The following is a 23796-nucleotide window of genomic DNA, read 5'->3' on the forward strand; positions in this document are numbered from 1 at the left end:
TGACTAGCGTCTAGGCCCTATACTATCAAAGCTGAATATATAAAATTATGATTACAAAAGTATCCTCTCACTGGAATGTTTAGACTCACTAAAGTAGACCCGTCCCTCTAACATGGTCTGGGCAGTCGGAATGAGGTCACTATTGTAGGCTGACTTGTTAATTAGTCGTATTTTCTCTAACCAGTGTATCCCTTGTACTTTACTGCCAAGTTAGTTTCTGTGCCTACGGGTGGGTATGTTAGTGCCTCTAGACTTCATCTTGATAGCCAGGTCCTCAAGAGAAAGACTCAAATCCCCTTAAGATTCTTCCAGATTCTTACTAGGTTTAGGTTTGGGTTTGGGTTTTCGTTCACTGAATAAGATTCTCTAGGAGCCAAGCTATTGCTTGTCAGCTTGGTTGGATCTGAAATCAACTAACAGGCACCTCTGGACAGGTACATAAGTTCCCTCAGAGTAGGAACCACGGTAGACTGGATGGAAGGAGCTCCGAGGGAAGCTGTTGCTCGCTGCTCTGGTTATGAATGCATTCGCCTATTGCTGGCGCTGGCGCTGGTGCTGGCGCCGCCCTCCTCTGACATCCGAACCCAGCCTTTTCCGACTCCCAGCAGGTACTGCAGGGTCAGGACTCTCCTTCCGCACTAGGGTGGAAAGGCCGGCCGAGGCGTCCAGCATCGTGGACTCAGCTCCTGAGTTCTCGCCTCCCCAGAATTCAGAGAGCTGCTGTTGGACTATCCAGCCCCATAGCATGTAAATCAAGGGCGCAGGTCTAATCCAGCCACTTGTAAAACATATTCATCCCATCGGTTCTGCTTCTTTACAGAATCCCAACTAAGGCAAAACCCAGGAAAAATACTGAATTTTTAAAGAAATCGACGAGGGTTCCTGCTTAGAACTCCTTTCTGTTTGGGAGGCCCATAGCCAGTGCTCACTGCCAATCCTCACATGCTGGAGTCACTCAGCTAGGTTGTTGGCACCATCAGCCTACTCAAGATCCCTTTGTACAGTTCTGATACTTGCTCCATCTCCTAATGATGAATTCTATTTTCATTATGACCAGAATGAATCTAGAAGATTGCATCTCACTTAATTCAGTTTCTTCTCGGATCTGTGAGCACATTTTCTTTTTCTTCTTCTCTTTCTTTTTCTCTTCTTCTTCTTTTTTCTTTTTTTCTTTTTCTTTTCTTTTCTTTTTTTTTTTTTTTTTTTTTGAGACAGGATTTCTCTGTGTAGCCCTGGCTGTCCTGGAACTCACTTTGTAGACAAGGCTGGCCTCGAACTCAGAAATCTGCCAGCCTCTGCCTCCCCAGTGCTGGGGAGCTCCACCACACCCGGTGTGAGCACATTTTGATCCACTTCAGAGGAATGGAGAGTTCCAGGTGCTAAGTCCGCAATGACTCTGTACCTAATGGGGATGTATTAGGTCGACTTATATACGATGTGCTCTGAAGTCCAACCCAGTCAGGTGTTACACAATGTTTCAGTCAACAGGATGTGCTCGGTATGATTGTGACTCCATAAGATTATAATAGAACATTGGGGACACAGAACATTGGGGACCGAGATGGCTCAGCAATTAAGAGCAGTTGGTAATTTTGTATGGGGCCCAGGTTTGATTCCCAGCACCTACACTGGGTGGACTTTACAAATAGGACAACTATCTGTAACTCCAGCTCCAGGGGATCTGATGCCTTCTTCTGACCTCCACCGGCATCTGCACAAACATAGTGCCCACACCACCAAGCAGACACACACACACACACATACATATAAATAAAAATAAACAAATAATGTTTAAAAAGATTATTCTAGAAGCAAATAAGTCCTATTGTCTACTGCTGTTCCGCTGTTGTGACCTTATACCCACGGAGCAAGGTGGGGTCTCCAGACAAAACAAAACAAAACCTTAGACTACAATTTGATCATGTCTAATAAGACTTCAGGCACAAGCACAAGGAAAGAAAAGGATGACACATCTTTAAATGTACACTTGTTGAAATTTTAACACTGGGCCTTCTGCCTCCTGCTAGTGGATCCTGTATTGTAGCTCCTCAGCCATTAACAGTATCTGCAGCAAGCTCACTTGAAGGGGCTAGGAGCCCCACCCAGGAACCCTCCCTCGTAGACAGTCAGCTGTACTTTCATTTCCTGTCCCACTCTGTCTCTTGTGACCCTCTGTCCTCACCAGCCCCATGCTCCTATTCTCTCTTAAGGCCCCACAAAGCTTGACGCATAACAGAAAAGGCCACATCTGCTTCTTGACCCACAGAGCCTTAGATTGTGTTTCTATTTTGGACTGGATCCCACACAACCTATCAGGAAGCTTGGGTCCATTCCTAAAACCTAACAAAAACTCTGAGGAAAGCTTTTATGCTAGCCCTTAAAATCATCATCACCTCCAGAATAGCATTGCAAGACTACAGCCAGCATGCAATGATAAACTGTCGGGCGGAAGCCTGATGGCCAGCTAAAGTCAAGTAGGAGCTCCCTCGAAGCTTCAGGAGGCTGTGCTGCAGAGAGAGCACCATTTGATGGATTGAATCCCTTAGTGAGAAGAAGGACCCAGCAAATTGAGTGTCTGGAGGGCTCCCCAGTGGCCATGATTCTGCGCATCGAGAACACGAGTCATTAAAGGCTGGAATATTTGCGTGGGGGGGGGTGCGGGGGGGATCAGACAGTGACTCTGTCCAAGGATAACGTCACTGTGACAGGTGGCAGAAGCAGAAATGAAAACTGGAGAGTCGGGAAAGTTCTGTGTTTCAGGCTCAACTGAGTACTCCCTGCTGTAGGCAACCCTTTACCCCCAAGATCCTTCACACGCCAATGGAGGCCAGTAGACCTTTGCTGGCAGACCCTCAGGTTCAGCACACGAGAGAATCCTTCAGTTAATGTCTCCCAGTGAGACTGTAGAAATGCTGTACTGATGTCTTTCTAAGATGTGCCATGAAGCATCAATACTGACTTGAAAATACTGAGTTCGAACTTTTAACACAATCCCGAGGACTGGATACACGCTAACAAATTTATCTCCCATTTCTTTCTTGTTCCATTTGTTCCAAGTACATATTTTCTATCATAATTTAGGCATAGGCAAAAACATATAAGCCATCCCCCGCTCCTTTTTTCAAGAGGATGCCATTTTATAAGCACCATCACCACATAAGAAAAGCCTCAGTCTCTTCTATGGTCACATATTTCTTGAATGTAGTATCGTCTAAGCCTCCAGTTCTTTTGATGGACATTTATTTCTTTTGCCTATTTGCCTATTATTTTTTTTTTGTCATTACAAATAGTTCCATAATATTCTTACACCTAGCACAGCAGGGTGCCTACCCAGGCTGGGTTTTATTTTAACTCTATACAAGCTAGGGCCATGAGGGAAGAAGAAATCTTAATTGAAAAAAATGCCTTTATAAGATTGTCCTATAGGCTAGTGTGTAGGGCATCCTCTTGATTGATGACTGATGTGGGAGGAGTCAGCTCAGTGTGGGCGGGGCCATCCCTGGCATGTGGTCCTATATAAGGAAGCAGGCTGAACAAGCAATGAATGAGCAAAGCCAGTAAAGACGGTTCTTCCGTGGCTTCTGCCTCAGTTCCTGATTCCAGGGTCCTGGCCAGGTGAGCTCCTACCCTGGTGCACTTGGAGGGTGGACTCTGACGTGGAACTGTAAGCTGAAATAAATTCCTTTCTTCTCAAGTTGTTTTTGGTCATTTTTTTTTTAATCATAGCAATAGAAACCCTAACTAAGACAGGGTCATAGTGGACAAAACAGGTAAAAATAGATATAGGGATAAAGAAATCTGTTAGCAGCCATCTAGGAAAGGCTAAAGGCATGCAAGTGAGCTTTCTGGAGATGGCCCATCCCTTTGCATGGCTGTAATGGGTAAGCTCTGAATTGCAGGGCTTTCGGAGATTATTATTTCAGGATTGCTTCCTCCTGCTCATCTGCCTTTCCTGTCACTATAGCATACCCTAGTGATTTCTGGACATTAGCCCATCCAATTGGGCAGATTTTCTGCAGAATCAATATGAAGATGTACTATCATGTAGTAATGTTGTGTGGACAAATTGGTGATTTCATAGTTTCTGATAATGATTTTATAGAATTCCTAAATGTATACAAGTAGTTTCCAGTTATCTGAAATGCTGAAAATATGGCTCTGCACACTTCACATGTCACAGGCTAACTGTACCAGAAGAAGAAAGCAGGCTTGAAACAGATTAATGTCAGGGAAAACATTCCTTCTAGGTTAGCTATGAGATCACTATCTGATAACTAAAGGTCATAAACTGGGAATGGGCAATTTGTTGTAGGTACAAGGACAGAAAATAAAATATTGACTGATTTATCTCTACAAAACTTCAAAAGTAATGAGGCACAAGGCAGATGATGTGTCTCTCGGCAAAACTGTGGTAACTTCTAACACAAGAATCATTGTTTTAAACTTACTTACGGAGCTAGTAACAGATAGTGAACGTTTAGTCAGGTACTAGTCTTAATGGAAATACATGTAAACATTTCTGATGTAATTCCTTACCATTTTTGAGTTAATGTCTTAAACTTGCAATGAACTTATGGAATGTAAGGATGTTTGGAAAACCATGTGATCAATTCTCCTGAGAAAATATAAGAACTAAGAATGACAACAAGGGAGAAGCTTTCTCGTACTTTCAGCCATAAAAAGGTAGAAGCCTTTTCTTTCTCTGAGCAATAAAAGTCAGTGCTTCTTTTTTATTTATTTTCTGTGTTGGCACTTGCTCTTCAGAACTTGCTTGTGGGAGCTTTTGTTCCAGCCACCAAATGTATATATATATATATATATATATATATATATATGCGTGTGTAAGTATAGGTGTGTGTATGTAAGTATTCATGAACACTTGTGGAGCTGATGAGACAGACAGGTGGTTGGGCCTGACCAGTGTGTGTGTGTGTGTGTGAATGGTATGAATGTGTGTGTCTGTGAGTTGACTGTTTAAAAGATTTTCTTTCTCTTCTTTTTCTTTTCCCACTGGTTCACAAAGAGTCAATGAGCTCCAAGCCTCTTGCCTGGCCAGTGAGGGGCATTTGAACCAGAGGGAAAAGACTAGGTAACTAAGCTTTTATTTTTCTAATCCACTGTTACTAACAGGAGTTTATTACCAGAAACCAGCAGTGTTTATTCATAGAATAATAAGAAACCACACTTATTAAATCATGATATAGTTAGAGAAAAGAAACCAGAACTTAATAAAGCACAAAAGAGGAAGTACACCAGTATTATTAAAGCACAAACTGAAAGATTATAAGGCCAGGGATCATCAGTCTTTGACCTTCATACAATGCTGTGTCCCACTTCAGCAGGCCCCCCGCAGGAATCATCTTCTCAGTTGATATACAAATATGTGCACAGAAAGAAACAGATATATACTATATCTGTGCTGTTACAATTCCCAGAGATGGGGTCTGGACAGATGATAAGATCGTGTGGTATTCTACCACACACTCCGGTCGAGTCAGCTTGACAGGCCAAGAGGCCTGGAAGCCACTCATGAGGCAGAGAGTTTCGTGGAAACTCACCTCCTGGAGTCTGGCGTTCTCTTTAACCCATATACTCATACCCTATTCCTGCGTTAGTCTGGTGTATGGATCCGCGTGCTCTCTTTTAGTATTATCTTATTATAAGTGCCTTTTAAGATTGAATTCTGACATAGCTAAGCCTTCGCCAGTGTTCCAATGTCCTAAAAAGTCCTTGAGCAGACCATGGGCTTGGAATTCAGTAAGAATGTTGCCTATTCAGTGACATTCAGAATTGCCTCTGGTATTACACTATCACTTTGAATAAAAGCTAGGTCACTGCCCTACACAGGAATTTACCATCATCTAGGAAGAAGGAAGTTTGAGACCTAAGGAGGAACCAGAGTAGATACTTAGAACTATAGATAGCTGAGTTACACCCATACACACGTATTTACAATGGCCTAGGGGGAAGGTAGACTATGCAATAGACTAAAGTAGGAACTATGGCAAGGGCACAAAGCCCTTGACCCTGGCTTCTAAGATTAAGTGAATCTTACGTGGAGCTCTTTTTGATCCCAGTTGTTAACAATGAATTCTATCCCAGGTGGTTCCTGTTAGACCTTCTGTGTTTGCAATCCTCTGTTTTGTGTAAGAATCCAGTAACCTCTTTGTACCTTGCTGGTGTGTCACCCAACTTCCTTATTGTCTTCTGTATAAAAAGTTTGATGCTCAATTTGACAAATTACATTCAGATTCTACACAACATCTCCTGTGTGCATCTGTCTGTCATTCCATCCAACGCTTTGCCCACCTGCCCCAGAGACCCGTTCCACGCAGACAAAGGGGCCCAGTGGGTCTGCGGCAGTATTCTTACAAGTGTGCACATGTATATGGGAGCAAATCTGAGAGGCTGGTGACAAAGAGAGTCTGGTGTGACCACTTGAGACCCTCCAGGAATTTTCAACTCTTGAGGTTGCTATCTCTCCATGCTAGGGAGGACCACCGTCCCAGAAGCCTGGGGACCACCAAGGGTGTCCCTAGACTCTGCTATAGACATTCGGAGCAGAACAGGGGATGAGTGAGAGAACATGATCTCAGGTATAGGTAGGTAGCCATGTTTTTTTCTTGACTTACTCAGAAAGGTCTCAGCTATCCATCCATCCTTCCATCCCTCTCTTTCTTCCTTCCTCCCTGTCCCCCCTCTCTCTTCCTTTCTTCCTTTCTTCCTCTATCCCTCTCTCCCCCTCTCTCTTCCTCTTCTTCCTCCTCCTAATTTTCCTGGCTTTAAAAAAATTCTCATTAGTTGGGCAGTAGTGGCAAATACCTTTAATCCCAACACTCCATAGGCAGAGAGGCAGGTGAATGTTTGTGAATTTGAGGCCAGCCTGGGCTACAGAGTGAGTTCCTGAACAACCAGGGCTACACAGAGAGAACTTGTCTCAAAAAAAGCTGAAGAAAAAAAGTTTTCACAAATGATACCATTCCCCACGACTTCGTGGAATAGCTCCCATCTATAGAACTGCGTTCAGTAGCATCTGAAAGAGACATGAAGGATAACGAACAAAGAAGGCATGTCCCTTAAAAATTATTATAGATAGGACTGGAGAGATGGTTCAGAGCACTGGCTGCTCTTCTAGAGGAACCAGGTTCTATTCCTAGTACCCACAAGGTGTCTCATAACTATAATTCCCGTTTCAGGGGCTCTGATGGCCTCTTTTGGCCTCTGAGGGTACAAGTCATGCAAATGGTACACAGACATGCATGTGGGCAAAATACCCTTACACATGAAAGGAGTTATTCTAGCTCATTGGACTGGAGAGATTATCCAGCCAATAAAGGTGCTGCTGCCCAACTTTCTGTCATTATAATGCACTGGTGGTTGAGGAGAGACCAACTCCTGAAAGTTATCCTCTGACCCCCACACATGGGTGAGTACCCACATAACTTCACCCACCCACAATTATTTTTTTAAAGGTAACAAAATTATAGTAGGTTCTGCTCTAGGACAGGCAAGTGAACCCTGAGCATATATCTACTGAGGAGATGTAGAGATCCCGCATGGCTCTGGGTCTCTGGGAGAAACCTTGAGCTCCCACACAGAAAGAGGGAAGCCTTCCCTCACCACACCCAGCTGCTTCCCCTCACAATCCATCAAGCCTGTTTTCTTCCTCGCAAGCTTTTGCCAGCCATTGCCCAGTCTTCCGGAAGGGGAATCAGCTTCCTGTCCCTGATGGGAGAGGACAGTTTCTATTCATGCCATTCATCAGGAGGGATCAGGAAAGGCAGGAGGATGTTGGCCGGGGGTTGTTCAGGAGCTTAGCTGTTGGACCTAGCATGGGTAAGACCCTGGGTTTGATCAGCAACAATGTCCACACACAAAAGCAAACAAAAAATTGAGAGAGGGGAAAAGCTACATGAACAAGAGTTTTTCTCAGGGAACATCTGGCATTGGCCTGGAAGGTGTGTTTGTGGGAGGTGGGGTGGGGAGTTGTCTCGTTTCACACCCAAGGGGTCTGTCTGCCCACGAAGTGCTGGCTGGCTGCCAGCTGACTTTAAGGAAGATGAGTCCAGAGTGCTCCCAGAATCCTCCTATGTATTTTGTTATTCTGTTCTGATTCTCCTTCTCCCTCTCCCCTCTCCCTCTCTGTATGTGTGTGCATGATGTATGCAGGTGTGTGTGCAAAGTGTGGAAACCATAAGTCACTATCACCCGCCCTCTGTTCCTCTCCACCTTACATTTTGAAACAGGGTCTCTCTTTGAATCTGGAGCTCACTAATTCCACCAGATCATCTGACTTCTGTCTCTGCCCCCACAGTGCTGGATGTCACCATTATGCCAAACAAAGTAGTAAGGGTGACAACAGCCCAGAAGCTCATAGCACTCAGTAAGGATCAGTAACCTGCGAGGAAAGGGGAGCAGTGTGATTAAGTCCCCAGAGGGAAGTGGGTAGCTGCTAGTGAATGGTAGTCCTCATGTCAGAAGATGGAGCCAGAGCACTGTGGAGAGGCTCTCTAGAGAAACTCTCTAGCAGATGCCCCTCTCTCCCTGGGCCCATCTCTGAATTATCTACAACTGGAGGCAAGTCCTGGGAGTTTCCCACACCAAATGCTTAATCCTCCTTACTCTCCCTGCTTCACATGGTTGTGGAAGGAACAACTTGGTAGATGCCAAAGGAGGAAGGCACCAGTGGAGACCCACGGGAGAGGGTGCAAGCCCACGAGGACTTTGTTTCTTCCGACACTGCAACCAGGACCTGGGTAGACCTGATGGCTCCTTGGGTTGATGTCAGGTGACATGTGTTCCCTGCAACTTCAGTATTATGTATGATAATGTATGTATGTATGATAACTTCATTTCAGAAAAGTAGCCTGGAAAAACAAACCAAACCAAAACAAACACAAAATACTGGAAAACCTGTCTTTTTTTATGATATAAATTAATTTATTTTTTTTACACTCCATATTCCATTCCCTGCGCCCTCCACACCCCAACTTGTCTTTTTTTTTTTAAACAAAGCAAAACAAAACAACAAAAACAAAAACCACGCACAACTTTTTTTCCGGTGTGACACTCTGGTGCCCTCTAGGGGATACTTTGGAAACTACACCCATGTTTTTTTTTTTAGAGGATTACATTTGCTTATAAAGTAATTGATTTCATTGCGATATTTTCATATACGTGTCTCATTATAACGTCATTATCCTTCATTCCCTTCCTCACTGCCCCTGATCCCATGCTCCTTGCTCCCCCTCCCCCCATCCCCACCCCGAGTCGTTCCATTCTTCTGCACAGATAGCCTCATGACTTTGTCTTCTTTACCTCAAGAGGAACTGGTAGATAGGTCCAGATTAAAAAACAACGTGAGATTCCTAGTTGAAAACAGACGCACACAAGAGCTTAGACTCTGAACTGATGCATTCAATCATTTGACGTAGATGGGAACATGGCGTTATCATCGACAGCGTTCACATTTGAGGATCGTGCAATTGAGTAACAAAATAATCTCATGATGTTACCAGCGAGTTTACGATTTTGTGCTAGGTTGCAGTCATTGCTGCCTTTGGATGCACGTGGCAACAGGGTGTAGGTTGGACTTGCCTGGTCGACAAGTGAATGGTAGGTAGTTCAGCCCGACTTGTTGTTTAGCTTAGATGGAAGCAGTACTGGGTGAGTGAGAGGAGTCTGTCTGCATTGTGGTCTCTGTTCTCTATGTACCCATTCTTTCTACATAGCCACACCCCACAGGACGAAGATGGCTGTGTAACCGCTGGAGTCACAGAATCCTAAAAAGGAACTAGACATTTTTAGTGATCAGCTAGTGTTTAATGGTACTTTACCAACTTGATAAGACTTTTCAGAAAAGGGGCTCAACTATATATATTCCAGGCAAGTTTTTCATCTTTATGATAGCCAGACTTTCTGAGTGAAGAAAGATATGCATGGAAGGGCCCATGTCCCGTGGGAGTTAGTAGACACAGGGCAAAGGTGGCATCTCCTGGTGGCACTCACAGCCCCCCTGGCTACACTGCCTTTCTCTCCTCCTTTCTTGTCCAGGCTTGGGTGCAGTAAACACCCAGGTAGCATTGGATGGGATTGGAACAGCACAGCTAAAGAGGGCAGAGGTTGTTTTGGTTTCTTTTCATTGATGCTCTAAGTACTCCATGCTTCCCTCTTCTTAGTTTGGAAAGGGCTTTGTTACTCCAGTGGGTCGAGTTCAATGTTAAACTTTCTGTTCCTATTTCTTGGACACTGCCTGTGTGTGGGAGAGATTCCTGAGCAGGCCTCCCTCCAGGTGATGTGGGCCACTTGTCCCTCTCCTAAGCTGATTTCTCAGAAGGGATATCTCCATCCTTCTTGGGACTTGAGAGAGTTCAGGGAAGTCTCATATACAGTGGCTAAGCCATGGGGCACCACTCAAACTGTTAAATGTCCATTTGCACGTCTGCACTTTCTCTGGATGTCAACGCCCCCTTTTTCCATGTTCTTCCAACTAGAAACTCCATCTGCTAATTCAAAAAAATGAAACAAATTAATTTGCATGTTGGGCATCATGCCAAGCTCTGGACCCCTGAGGGGGAACAAGACAGACTGGTGCCTGTCTTGGGATTTACAAGCCAGGAGAGTACAGCAGGCAAAGACTGTAATCAATGATAAGAAGAGCTATCTAAGAAACACACAAGGGTGCATATCAGATGGGCTTGACTGGAGCACAAGCCTGGCTAGAGGGCAGAGAGGCCTCAGGGAGCCTCAGGAAAAGAGAAGCCAGAAGAACTGAGGCAGGCACAGCTGGCACTGAGTGTCCACACACACATAGGCACTCGCTGGCTCCACTAATCTTCAATAGCCCAGATGTGTCATAATGGAGCCGGTGATCCAAAATCTATAGGCAAACTGGGCAGATGACAGTTACACCTGAAAATTGGTACTATGGAAACAGCTTGGGCATGAGAAGTTGCTGAAGGCCACCGATGAAGTCCTCCAGCATGGGGTGTTGTTTAATTCCTGGCATTATCCTTGCTTTCCCACCTTGTAGAGAAGGGGTCTAGATGCCAGACATTGCCTATTTCCATGCTAATTCGTGAAATGCAACCCTAAAGCAGCTTGCAGCTCTACTTGAGCTCTTTGGATGTTTGCTTTGAGTCTTTAGTCTTTCTCCCCCCTTAGAGAGATCCTGGCTGGCTCCCAGAGGTTTTGGGCAGGCTAGCCCAGGAGCCAAGCTTATGAGTGCAGGACGGACCTTTGGTTATTCTGGCTTCAGGTAGAGATGCCAGGCCTAGGGGAAAAGGTTCAAGTCTTGGTCACTAGGCTCCTATAGCCATTTAAGTCATTTCACTCTGCCCTAGACATGGTGGAGCAGAGATGTATGACCCTCACAACACTCCATATGCCTGTCATGCTTATAGTAATAGCATGATACCAGGATACCTGTAAACAATTTTTTTTTTTCGAGACAGGGCTTCTCTGTGTAACCCTGGCTGCCCTGGAACTCACTCTGTAGACCAGGCTGGCCTCGAACTCAGAAATCCACCTGCCTCTGCCTCCCAAGTGCTGGGATTAAAGGTGTGCGCCACCACGTCCGGCACCTGTAAACAATTTTAGCAGCCCATGCTAAATACAGAACAGCCTGTTAGTATGGACAGGGTGACATGGAAGGGGGCAGATGTTGCCCTTTGTGTCATTACTTTTTGTTCCCCACAGGACTGTCCACATCTCTATTATAGAGCTTACCACGCTGCATTCAGGGCATATAGCATATCACAGTAGTTTAAGAACCCGAGTATTCGAGCTAGGAACATCTTTTATTTGCATTTGAGTTTTTTTTATTTTTTTTTTTTTTATGACTAGCACCAGTTGAGCAATCTCAAGTTGCTCAGCCTTTCAGAAGTTTGCTTCTTCAGCGGTTGGGAGAGAGATGAGAGAGGGAGTGACATCATGGAGTCATTACAATCCAGCTCAGTAATGCATGCCAAGCACATTGGTGTTCAGTCAGTGGTGGAGATGTCTCTTAGAGGACAGAGCCATTCTCCATTCATTCTTCCCTGCACACTCATCTTCAGATTTACCTCAGTGATGCAGTGAACACAATAAAGGCTGTGCAAGGAAAGACATAAACAAAGACTTATTATAATGTCAATACTGTTATGAATCGTGATGGAAATATCCGAGTTTTCTGATGGACTTAGGTGACCCCTGGGAATAGGGTTGTTTGATCCCTACCCTAGCTTGAGAACCACTGCATTAAGCTGTTCAAGAGGGCTGGTGGAAGGAGTGGAGGGGAACACAGCTGCAGGCCATGGCGGTGTAGGACTCTGACCCCTCCCTCACACCTCTGTCTCATGGTCCAGAATGGTGACAAGAGCTGTTTAATAAAGCTAACAGGCCGGAGGGAGGCAACCAGGTTCTCTTCAGTTAACGCTGGGGTCTTCTTCCTGCTTATGGTACTTCCGGTCGCTATCTTAAGGCATGCGTGTCTCCACGGGAACTTACCGAGCTGTATGTGACACCGACTAGATTCTTTCTTGGTTTCACCAACCCAAGTATATAGAAAATGTTAGTTTTGTTATGATGGCTTAATTACTTTAAAGTCTCAAATGGGGGATGAAAAAGATACCAATGGAACAAAGTGTGTGTGTGTGTGTGTGTGTGTGTGTGTGTGTATGTATGTATGTATGTATGTGTGTGCTCTTCAAATGAACAGAGGCAGCTGTTTGCAGCTGTACTGTGGACTATTTCAGTTCATGTCAAAATCGGTTTATAGGGAAATAGTATGCTATTTTCAATCCTTTCTGTGAGATGTACATTTGCATGCATTGCGTAAGATGTTACCAAACAACGCTATTCAAAAGTAGCATGCGTGCGGGATGCCAGAGCAACTGTTCTCCGAGATGAAGCACATGAGCGCCAGCTCGAAGGCTCCCTCTGCTCCCCATCGCTGGCCATACACAAAGAGCCAGGGGTGGGGGTGGTGCGGGGAGGGGAGTGGGGAAACCCAGATGGGTAAATTCTGAAACTCACAGATGCATTTGAGAGCTCAAAATAAGTCTGCTTCCAAGAATGGTTTCTATCTGCTCATTTCATGACTCACTGAATTCTTGTATCATGTAAAACAGTGACGGCCTCATTTTCCAAGTTCAGAGTCCTTACTTGGGCCACGTGGCCCTCCCAGTACTTTTAAGACTTGGGAGAAGTCCTTCTCAAAGGGAGGCTGGTCCTATTAGGAGGCCAAGAGAAGGCAAAAGGAAACTGGGTTGAGCAAGATGGATGTTCAAAGGGTGGTGGTGGTGGTGGGGTAGCTGGCAGACCACATGCTACTTAATTCATATAAGAAAGCATGCATTTCTTATATAGCAGAAGATGGCCTAGTCGGCCATCACTGGGAAGAAAGGCCCCTTGGTCTTGCAAACTTTATATGCCTCAGTACAGGAGAACGACAGGGCCAAGAAGTGGGAGTGGGTGGGTAGGGGAGCAGGGCATGGGGAGGGTGTAAGGGACTTTCAGGATAACATTTGAAATGTAAATGAAGAAAATATCTAATAAAAAATTGAAAAAAAAAGAAAGCATGCATTTCTGAAAATAAAACTTAATACACACTTTGGCATCAACACCAAGTTTGCCATTACTTTTAAGTTTCAAGTGAGGGATGAAATAGATACTAATGAAACAAAGTGGGGCGCGGGGGCAGGGGGAGCTCCTCAAATGAACAGAGGCAGCCGTTTGCAGCTCCACTGTGGACAGTCCTACTTATTTCAGTGCATGTCAAAATCGGGTAATAGGCAAATAGTATGCTATTTTCAATCCTTTCTGTAAGAAGGCCATTTGCATGCATTGTATAAGATGTTACCAAACAAAATTGTTCAAACAGCAAGTTTGTCAGGTTATATCTTTTCTTTTCCTTCTTTCTTCCTTCATTTATTTTTGAGACAAGGTCTCTCTTTAAAGCCCTGGCTGTCCTGGAACTTGCTGGTCTTGAACTCAGAGACCCTCCTGCCTCTGAAGGCAGGGATTAAAGGTATGCACCACTACACTCAGCTTTTTGATACTACTGTATTACGATGAAATTAATCCAGAGTACAACTTGGCATTAGGAAAGTTGGTTTTGTCCAAAATGGGACATTATCCACATAATACCAGCTTGGTAGAATTCTCAGGATCCACTTATGTTCAATCTGCTTTCTAAGTTGTAGCTGGTCCAGGAACTCATCCTCTTGGACTAGTGGATTCTAAAGTGTTGTTGTTTTGTTTTTTAACTCTTACATTCCTGGGAAATAGAAGATGTTTCCTTCTGCATGTTTTTCATAGTTTCTACTACAGAAATGGTTCTATTTTTAAAATTGTGTGTAGTTCTCACACCTAGAAAGATACAATGGGCAAGGCCATGGTCGAAGCGTCTGGGAAATGCAGATGGATAAACTCTCAACTCCACAGTTCAGCATCAGCAGCTTCCCATGGGGGTATATCCAATGTATGTGATTGCTCTCAAGGAAGCTAAAGGACAGGTGCTGTAACAGCCAATGAACGAAGACTGAAGGCTTCACTGTAGCACCCACACAGAAATTCTGTTAGTGGTATACAGCCACCGTGCCTAATTCCAGGCACACTTCGGAGGCTGTCACTTGGATGTTTCTGTCTTCACTTTTACTTTAGCCTAGGCCATCTCAGGTAGCTGTGTTCCTTGGAGTAGCAGTTGAGACCCAAAATTTTATTTGTGGCAGTCTGCATTATCTAGACTTCTTACCCAAGGATCTGATGTTGCTAAGCTGGGCCACCTGGCTTTTATCACCTCTGAGTTGTCAGCTAGGGTGCTGAAGGACAAACCTATGACTCTCTTCCGGCTTGCTTCCTTTCTTTTCTTAAGGATGCAACCCAAAGCTCCTCCTATTTCATTAGGAAGCCCTCTCCCACTGCCACACGCCATACCCCTAGCTAGAACTGTGTGCACAACACTTACTCTCAGCTAGGGCTGTTCCTCTGTGTCCTCTTTATTGATATCTGATTTTAAGTAGGCCTTATTGCGCTGTATCTGTGTCTCTGCAAGCCCTCTGGGATGAGCAGGCAGATATCCTTTGCTAAGTTTGGACTATAACCAGTGTAAACAGAGGTGTGTGTACTTCCGACATCTCAGGCAGACTGAGGTCAAACATCAGATTCTATAGTTACCACTTCCTGGTAAATTTATATCCTCCCGGGACAATGTTCAATTAGTGCATGGGAATCTGACAGATATTAAAAATGAAAGACAGATTCAAATTTCCCCAGATGAATGCATTCTAGAATTTCATTTCTGTACTTCACTAAGGGTTAGCTAAAATGTTCAATCTTCAGGTTAAGAGCAAAGTCTGCACATGGAGGCCTTTGAATGCCGCACACGCCCACAGACAGATAACCAGAGAGGGGGTCTTTATTTCACAAGTTTCCAGATACAGTACAAAATGAATCTGTACATCTCTCTATTAACAGGATTTGTTTACACAATTATAATACACGTCACCAGCCGTTATACTGCATTCCATTAAATACAAAATAAATTTACAAAAAGTCTAGTATGGTGTTCCTTCATGACATCAGCTTATGCTCTTTAAGCATGTCCCTCAACATTTCTAGTGGTCATACTTTGATCATATCAACATTGTCTTTTAAATAAAAGAGAAATAGTGTCAGATCGTTCACCAATAAATAGTAAAGAAAGAACATCTGGATGGCTCCCTGCTCATAACCAAAGGGCCCTTCATATGCATACAAAATCGGCTTTCTGATGTGTAAACAGGCTCTTTAACATAGAAATCATTGCTATATGGGATTATTTCAAACTTTCTTCAAGTCTCTAGTGGGTGAAGACACTTAGCTTCTTTTTCAAAGAATAATACCCACTTAAAAACCTGACAATACAGCATCCAGAAATAGTTTCTCTCGTATCTGAGCAATAACTGATGAAAATAGTTTTTTTTTTTTTTTTCATAAAATAGTTTTCCTTTGTTCCGGTTACTTCTTGCGTATCTTCTTGCGTATTTTGCAGATGTGATTGGTCACTGGTGCAAATGCCACACACACGAGGGGTTGAGGTCTGCATGTGGAGGCTGCCATGGCTGCTCCTAAGCAGGAGAGAGCAAACCTGGGGAGCAGAGGAGAGAGAAAACCCAACCAAGCAGCCAGACGAAACCAAATTCTGTGTAGAGAACCCCCCAGCCACCCGCTCCTCACCAGACCCCTGGAGCAGGGTTCTAACGCTTCTCCAAGGTAGAGATGGTGAGTGATAATATGTTCAGAAATTAATCTATCTATCTATATTTTTTTCAGAAGAATTACAAACCTTCAGGAGTACCAAGATTTAGGACTTGTACTTTTACATTAATCTAGTTTAGGTATTAATAAATTTGGGGAAAAATAAAGCCCCTGTCTGACCTTTTTCTGTATTATCGGCTAGTAACTAAGAAAACCCAGAAATCAGAAACAAAAATTTCAAAAACAAAAACTCCACTTTTGTACACTACCACAGAAGTAAAACTTGTGTTCTCTAGACTCTGACATAGCTGGTTGTCCAACAGGGCAGGGGCACAGGAGAACAGAGGCTCATCAGAGAGCCTTGGTAGGCTGCAAGACAGACCTGCAAGACAGACCACGAAAGGCAGCAGTAGGGATGGGCTACAGGGAGGAAGGAAGCCACGCTCTAGCTGGTAAATCTAAATCCTAACGCTAAAACTCCCGAATCCTGGAGTTGGCTTAATGTCACTGACATCAACTAGCTTTATTGCCACTTTATTCAAATGGATGCCATTAGTAAGTACTGTGCATTATTTTTAAGAGAAACACCGAACCCAATTCCTATTTGCTTAGGTACCACGTCCCACAGACGGTAAGAGAACAGAGCAAAGCATTTTGAAGTCATCTAGGAAAGAGGCAGCGAGAACTGAGTTCTTTTAAACACGCTCTCTAGATTTCTCGTAGTAGATGCCGCAGGCTGGAAACAGGGTAAAAGTCTCTGTAGTGACCATTCGTAAAAGGACAGCAAGGGGCAAGTCTGCTACATGAAGAACAAACCTAGACCGTCCCATTCAGCCTTAGGTAGTGTATGCTATTTTAAGAGATCCTTTTCTTCAAGTACTTTCTGTAGGAAGTAAAGATGGAGGCAAAACTGCTGCCATCCAAGGAGGCCTGAGGTGGATGGCACAGGAAAACCACAGAAGCCGCTGGCTTCTTAGAGTTTCCCATCTTTTTATTTATTTATTTTTAGAGACTGGGTCTTGTTGTATTGCCTAAGCTGGTCTTAACCCCCTAGCCTACTGTGAGTTTCCTCCCTCAGTCGCCCAGTGACAGGAGACTTCGGCTACACACCACTGTGCCCAGTTCCTGTGAATAATGTAAAACCTGCCTTCTAAAGGAAGAGAGATGGGCCGTGTTATTTCCTTTCCTGGGCTGAGGGAGGGGCTGGGAGAGGAGGCGGGGCTAAGGACCCTGTTTACTGCTCCGCTCACAATCTAGTCTTTCAGCACAGGACACCAAGTAAGCCTTACTATTTACAAGCCCAAAGCAACATTACATTTTTGAGAGGAATGCTGGCTGCCTCTCAAAGATCTGCCTCTCTGTGGCCATGTCTTCAAATTTGGAGGCAAATATCTTCGAGGAAAATTTTTGCTTACTGGGTTTCCCATAATACTGTGAGCACACACAAATGTACACAACTTCACATTTAAAGCCTTCATGTTCAATATAGATGAACTAAATTGAATTCTGATTACAATCCCAACATTCAAACTCAAAGCTTTCCAAACTCCACAAGTGATAAAGTCAAGTTTCATTGCAGACAAGGATTACAGAAAACAATGTAAAGGTGATAATGAACAGGGGGCGTGAGCTCCCGTGGGGTGCTGGCTACGAACGCTACCACCCACAGATTTGGTTACACAAACCACAAATTCAGCTTGGGCTTTGGTTCTTTCGTAGGGGTGATTATGTGAAGGTCTCAATCGTCGTTTTTTGCCTCTTACTGAAGCAGGCGTTTACAACAGACGGGCGATAACACAACAGCTATGCAGTGGCTGACTTTCTACAGCCACATCAAACCGTCAGAAATAAAAAGCTCCCACAGCATACACAATGGTTCACCCAGGCCTTTGGTTTTGCCATGCATTGGGTCTAACCCATCCTCCATTATCTGAGTATTTTAGTATTTTAGTATTACAAAGGAAGTCACTACCTGCCAATCTTGACAATAGCATTTCATATTTGAAGACTTTCGGAGGGTTGTCTGTTCTCTGTGCCAGAAGAAATGTGAAGTAAAATGAGACCCAGGAAGCAACACATCTACCCGAGGGAGGGCATGTCCCAGATCCCACCTCAAGTTGGTTAAGGCTGTTTTCTGATTTCTCCATTTAGATCATCCTCTGGCATCTGGACTAGGGCTCTGTATACACAGATCACACGAGTAGCTGGGGGCAAAGTCCTCTGTGAGAGCACGGAGTCAGCTCACTGAGTTTGACTTCTACTCCATGGCAGGGATGTGACGTCATGAAGTCTTTAGCAAAGCCTTTCAGTCTTCGAGGAAGAGAAGTTTGCTAGGAAGTGTCACAGTCACAGCACAGGAATCCGTTCAATAATCCCTTTTAAAATAAGAGTGCCAAACATATGACCTGGCATGTACTGGTAAAATTTCCCAGTTACTGCATTTCCCAAACACCCTGAAGACGTCCTGCTTGGCTTGTTTTGCTTTTGACTTAATGGCAAGTTCTAGTCTCAGACTTAAGCATGTTTTTAGGGTTAAACTTGCAACTTACTGGGTTTCCCCAGGTTGTCAATGCTCAGGACCTTAGAAGACAGGTAAGAAGTTATGCACATCGACAGGATGACGAAAGGTCTCTCAGGAAAGATAGGGTACAGTAGACATGACTCGAGCGAGTGTCTTGTGTATGTTTGCAGAACGAAGAAAGAAAAAGGAAAGAGGAAAGCCACTGAGAGTTGTCATTCCGTATGGCACTGAAACAAACATTCACTGCAGCTCTGGCGAGAGCTACACATCCCTGAAAAGGAAGGCAGCAGGTTCTAAGCAGCTTCTGGGATTCAACACTCCTCACGCCTCTTCCAGGCGGTGGCCACCATCCAGAGCCCTACATCAAATGCAAGCGTTCTCAGCAAGCAGCTCCCCAGTGGTCACCGACCCAGGTGAGTGTGTGGCTGCTACTGTGGTGGCTGCTGCTCTGGTGGTCCTTCCTGCTGGGGAGGAGCCGGCCGTGGCCCTGGGGGCCTGGGAACTGGTATGTCCTGGTGCTGTCGCTGCCTGTAAGCTATGACTGTACCCAACAGCAGTGCAATGATGGTCATGAGGTAAAGGTCCCACTCGGGTCCCAAAAGCTGGTCCATATCGAGTTGCGTGAATAGATCTCGAATCTTAATGAGAACAACACAAAAAGCATTAGCACTTCGATGTCGGTGAAAGAACTCTGAAGCTAGTTACTTAACAGCAGACATAAGCATGAGACTTTGAAAAACTAAATTCTAGGACACTGTGATGATTTTTAAACCCTTCTACTGACACCCAGAGGGTGTGTCTCAAGACCTAAGCTAGGGTTTCCTAATAGCGGACATCAGATGTCTGTTTTTTCCCATCAGAAATCTAATTCGGCAATTTCTAGCTATTTCTCTAGTAGATATCTGAAAGGATCAGCAGAATAATAAAAGACCTCCCCCTCCCCCCAAATCTGAATCCTGGCATACCTCTAACCTGTCCGCAGTGACAGCAGGCAGGTGACAGCCAGCTGTGCTTCTCCCATGGAACTGACAGCTACAGGACCAGGTGTCCAGTTGATGAACAAACACCTCTTTTTGGTTGTTTTAATTAAAATGCACACCATTTTACAAAGAAATTTGAACTTACAAGTTACATTCCTAGTCTATGAGATTTTGTAAAATTATGCCCAAGAGCTCCCATAATACACATTTGTAGGCACAGGTGCTTAATTTTGTAGGAAAAAGAAAATCCAGGAAATGATTATGTTCCCAGGGAATTTTGTGTCTGTTCATCTAGTCTGACCTCCTTCCCATCAATACTTATTTCTCTTGCTTTTTGATGGACTGGGATTGCTTTGTTCTTTTTTTGTTTCAGTTGGAGAATCTTACTGTTCTCTTTCTAGATCTGTATAGAAAGACAGCAAAAGATTCCTCTCCATACAAGATGGTATGCTGCCATCCTGTATCCTAGACTGCACTTACTGAGGAAAAGTGTGGGGTACAAGGGTCTGGGACAGCCCTGCAGAGTGTTAGAGCCACCTCCTGTTGGCTGGGTATGAGACCCAGCCCAGGCCAGGCACTACTCTGTCCCCACACCTCAACCTAGTCCTCACGGTGAGCTGCCTAGTGCATTCTGGCAGGAAGTACAGCATACTGGCTCATGCTACCAGGGAACTGCAACCACTGACATTATACATATGTACGAATCTAAGGTATCCTGGGTTCTGGGAATCTGTGTGGAGGATCTCAGTGGTGTGGTAAGGGCAGAGGGAGAGGAGTCCACTGCTTATGTTAGTGTGGGAGAAGCACTGCTTACTTATTACTCTGCATAAGGACAACTTGACCCTGATGATGGCTCCAACAACAACTTCGAGCATCATAGTGTTTATGGAACCGAATGCTGCACCGGTGAATCCACTATCAGAGAATATGGGGACAGGAGCAAAATCTAAGTGGTAGAGCCCACGGGCACGTCCATGTAAGCCTTGTTTCTCCAGGTGGTAGCTTTGAAGGGAACAGGTAACTCCCCTCCTCTTTAGGCTCCATCAGCCCACGTAAGCAGCTGAGGCTCTATTAGACCAGCAGCTCTGTCATCGTGTTGACTTGTATGGCACTGAGAACAATCAGATATACAGTGAATCAGCTTGCTGGCTTCCCCTCTAGCTTAGTCTTCTTTCGGTACTGGTCTGAGTTGTTGACGGGAATTCGTCTGACTTAATGTTTATTACTGTTTCAGAGTGTCACGGGTTGTCTGTTTTCCCTGAACCAGAAAACACCTGCACCGATGCCACGTGCTTTCGTGTTAAGAGCTCTGAGAAATGCCACCTGAAAACTGTGCTCCTGCCTGCTCTACAGGTTACCCACGAGGAATTCATTTGCCCTTTACCTGGGATGACAGAGAGACTCTGTGCCTCCAACTTTTATTCTCCAGGCCTGAGAAAGTGACATAATTTGTATCTCTAACTAAGAGCCACAGCTCACTTACGTTTGCTTCCCGTATGTACTGTAAGAAATAGACGACACCTAATTTGCAGAGTGCGAGGAACACAGGTACTTGTGCATCTGGGCTAGCCTCGGCTGCCATGTCATAAAAGCGTTTTGCAAGGTGAATGTCCTAGAGGACAGAAAGCAAAGGAAATGTTTCAGAAAAATTTGTGTTAGCCTTTCAAGATCCGACCTAAATCAATGTCTGTTACCTAAAGGACAGCCTTAAGCTTTACCCAGGCGAAACTCCTCTAATTATCTAACTAAACCATTTGGAAAATTTAAAATCAGGAATTGGAAAATGTAATGCATTTCCTCTAATCCAACCTCAGATTTTATGTGTAGACACAGTGGATTCAGCCACACGCCTAACATCATATTACTGACCTGGAGACTTCCACGAAAAGTCTCTAAGTCTCAAGCTAACTTTAGTCAGTGCAAGCATCTCTGGTCCTACACTGGGGTAGCACCGTCAAAAATCTGCAGCTGGTCCTGGGCTAGAGAAGTATGGCAATCTATTTGAGGATCTCTCAACTTCTACTGTGTGCTTTGCTAAGACAGAGTGCCTGGGCCACGCCTGTGCACGTGGTAGCCCACGTCTACAGAAGAGGGCTGCAGTTTTATTCTCTGGGGTGGGAAGACCTTGCAGATCACTGTCTAGGCAGTCATTTTGCTATGCTGTTTTCTGAGCAGGCTCCTGTGCTGACTAGACACAAACCGTCACAGTCTTGCTTACAGGAATCTGAAAAGAGCCACCCAAGTCATAACTAATTCTGCCCCAGGATGGCTGGTTCAGATTTCAGAATGGCAGGACAGGGTGCTGGGAGCTCTGAAGCAAACCAAACTTATAGGACAGAACGCTACGACACATGGCAAAGGACAAGGACCACCACAAGTTACCTCTTCCACACACAGACTAACCAGAAGACGCTACTTTCAGTTGGTCCTCACCCCAGCCCTCACATGTGTCATTTGTTAAAGAGAAGAGCACTTTCAATTAATAGGAAGACTGTGGCTAGTACCCAATTAAACATACATAATTTAAACATTTTTTACAATGGAATCTTTTGAGACTGTGGATCCAACTTAATGTGCTACCGTAGCCGTTGTGCTGTGTATGACTAATGGGTAACGAAGCCACATGAAACCACATCCTGAGTCACATTTTCTAATCATCAACCTTCATACTTTAGTAGCAGTTTACATGGTGTTGAACTGAATTTTGCCGTTTCTGTTGTTTTGAGACAGGGCCTCACTTAGCCCAGACAGGCGTTTAATGAGCTGGGTAGCTGAAGAAGACCTTGACCCCGACCTCTTGCCTCTACCCTGTTACAGGGTGTGCCAGCATGTCCAGCAGCACTGACGAGCTGGTAGTAGTAAGAATGTTGACTTCATTTACAAAGCAGGAAAGAAAGGAAAGGGTGACTGTGACACGCTGTAAGTCATGCCATGCTATGAACTCACTGTGAGTTTTGTGTCCAATTACTTATTTTCACAGGTTGGACCCCACTTCTCTTCTAGAATACTCTTATCGTAGTCTTTATTCCAAAGCATACAAGTAGTAACACTTTCTCTGAACCCTTTTGGGGTAGACAGGGCAAAACTTAGAGCCATTCTAAAGAAAACTAGATTTCATTAGGAAGATGAAGATTAGGAAAACGTTCATCGGTAGAAAAGATTTTATTCCATTTCAAAATGATTCAGAGGCAACTGTGATGACTAAATGCTGATACAGTTCCTGAAAGAAGAGGCTTTCAACAGAGAGCACTACCCAGCATAGAGCAGAGCTCACCCTCATGTATGTGCTAGGTATGAGGTGCAGGGACAGTGCTGACACACTGGAGGCCCGCTTCTCCTCCTGTAGCCCGAGGTCTGACAGAATCCCAGAAGCACTGCTTTCCTGCAGTACAGGCGTCTCCCCCTGCTCCTCAGCGCCAGCGTGGCCCACACTCACCTGTTTAATGCCTAGGCCCTTCTCGTGCATGTAGCCCAGGTTAAACATAGCTTGGGCGCTGTGCTGCTGCTCAGAAGCCAGGCGGTAATGAATAAATGCAGTCTCATAATCCACATCAGTGCCAAAGCCATAGAAGTGGTAGTCGCCAAGCTTGATTCTAGCCACAGTGTAACCTGAAATAAAAATCAAAAGTAAACCCCAAACCGCTGAGAAAGTGTGCTTAAAAGAAATTAAAAGTTACCATGCATATATAAAACAGAATTTTCGTTTGTAGTAGAAAAACTTTAAAAGGCTCCCTGAGCCAAGTTCTAATGTCACTTAAACATTTAGAGTAGACATCATCTCTTCTCAGAAAGCACGTAACAGGCATAGAGAAGTCAGGGCTGCTTCACTAATGCCACTCTTCAAAGGACCATGCTCTACCTACGTCACTGAATGTAAACCACCATTGAGTGTGAGCACTGTGACGACTGGAGAAGGAGAGGCCTAACGTGGAGAGGAGTGTGTGAGAAAAATACATTAAAGAAAGGGTAGGGAAAGCTAAGAGTTCTTTTCCATTTCAGGCTGGAATTCTATTACACATTTTTCAGTTTTCAATTAATACAGTCAACCAGCCTGAAGCTAAAAACCAAATGGTGATG

At 44.5% G+C, this 23796-nt stretch overlaps 1 protein-coding gene across 3 annotated transcripts in view; it reads right to left on the bottom strand.

Moving 5' to 3' along the window:
- Positions 1-15379: 15379 nt before the first annotated feature.
- Positions 15380-23796, bottom strand: part of Sel1l (SEL1L adaptor subunit of SYVN1 ubiquitin ligase) — a 42627-nt gene continuing 34210 nt past the window's right edge. For 2 of the 3 annotated variants that reach the window (XM_021178760.3, XM_021178763.2), the window contains exons 19-21: positions 23156-23328; positions 21203-21331; positions 15380-19377 (exon numbers count right to left, since the gene is read on the bottom strand). In XM_021178760.3, the coding sequence (XP_021034419.1) occupies positions 19168-19377; positions 21203-21331; positions 23156-23328 (512 nt within the window). In that variant the 3' untranslated portion in view covers positions 15380-19167. The remainder of the gene's footprint in view (positions 19378-21202; positions 21332-23155; positions 23329-23796) is intronic. The other variant, XM_085830605.1, reaches the window with a different exon arrangement.

The sequence above is a fragment of the Mus caroli genome, unplaced genomic scaffold, assembly GCF_978045245.1.
Source record: "Mus caroli unplaced genomic scaffold, Mus_caroli_1 scaffold_14, whole genome shotgun sequence".
Lineage (NCBI taxonomy): Eukaryota > Metazoa > Chordata > Mammalia > Rodentia > Muridae > Mus > Mus caroli.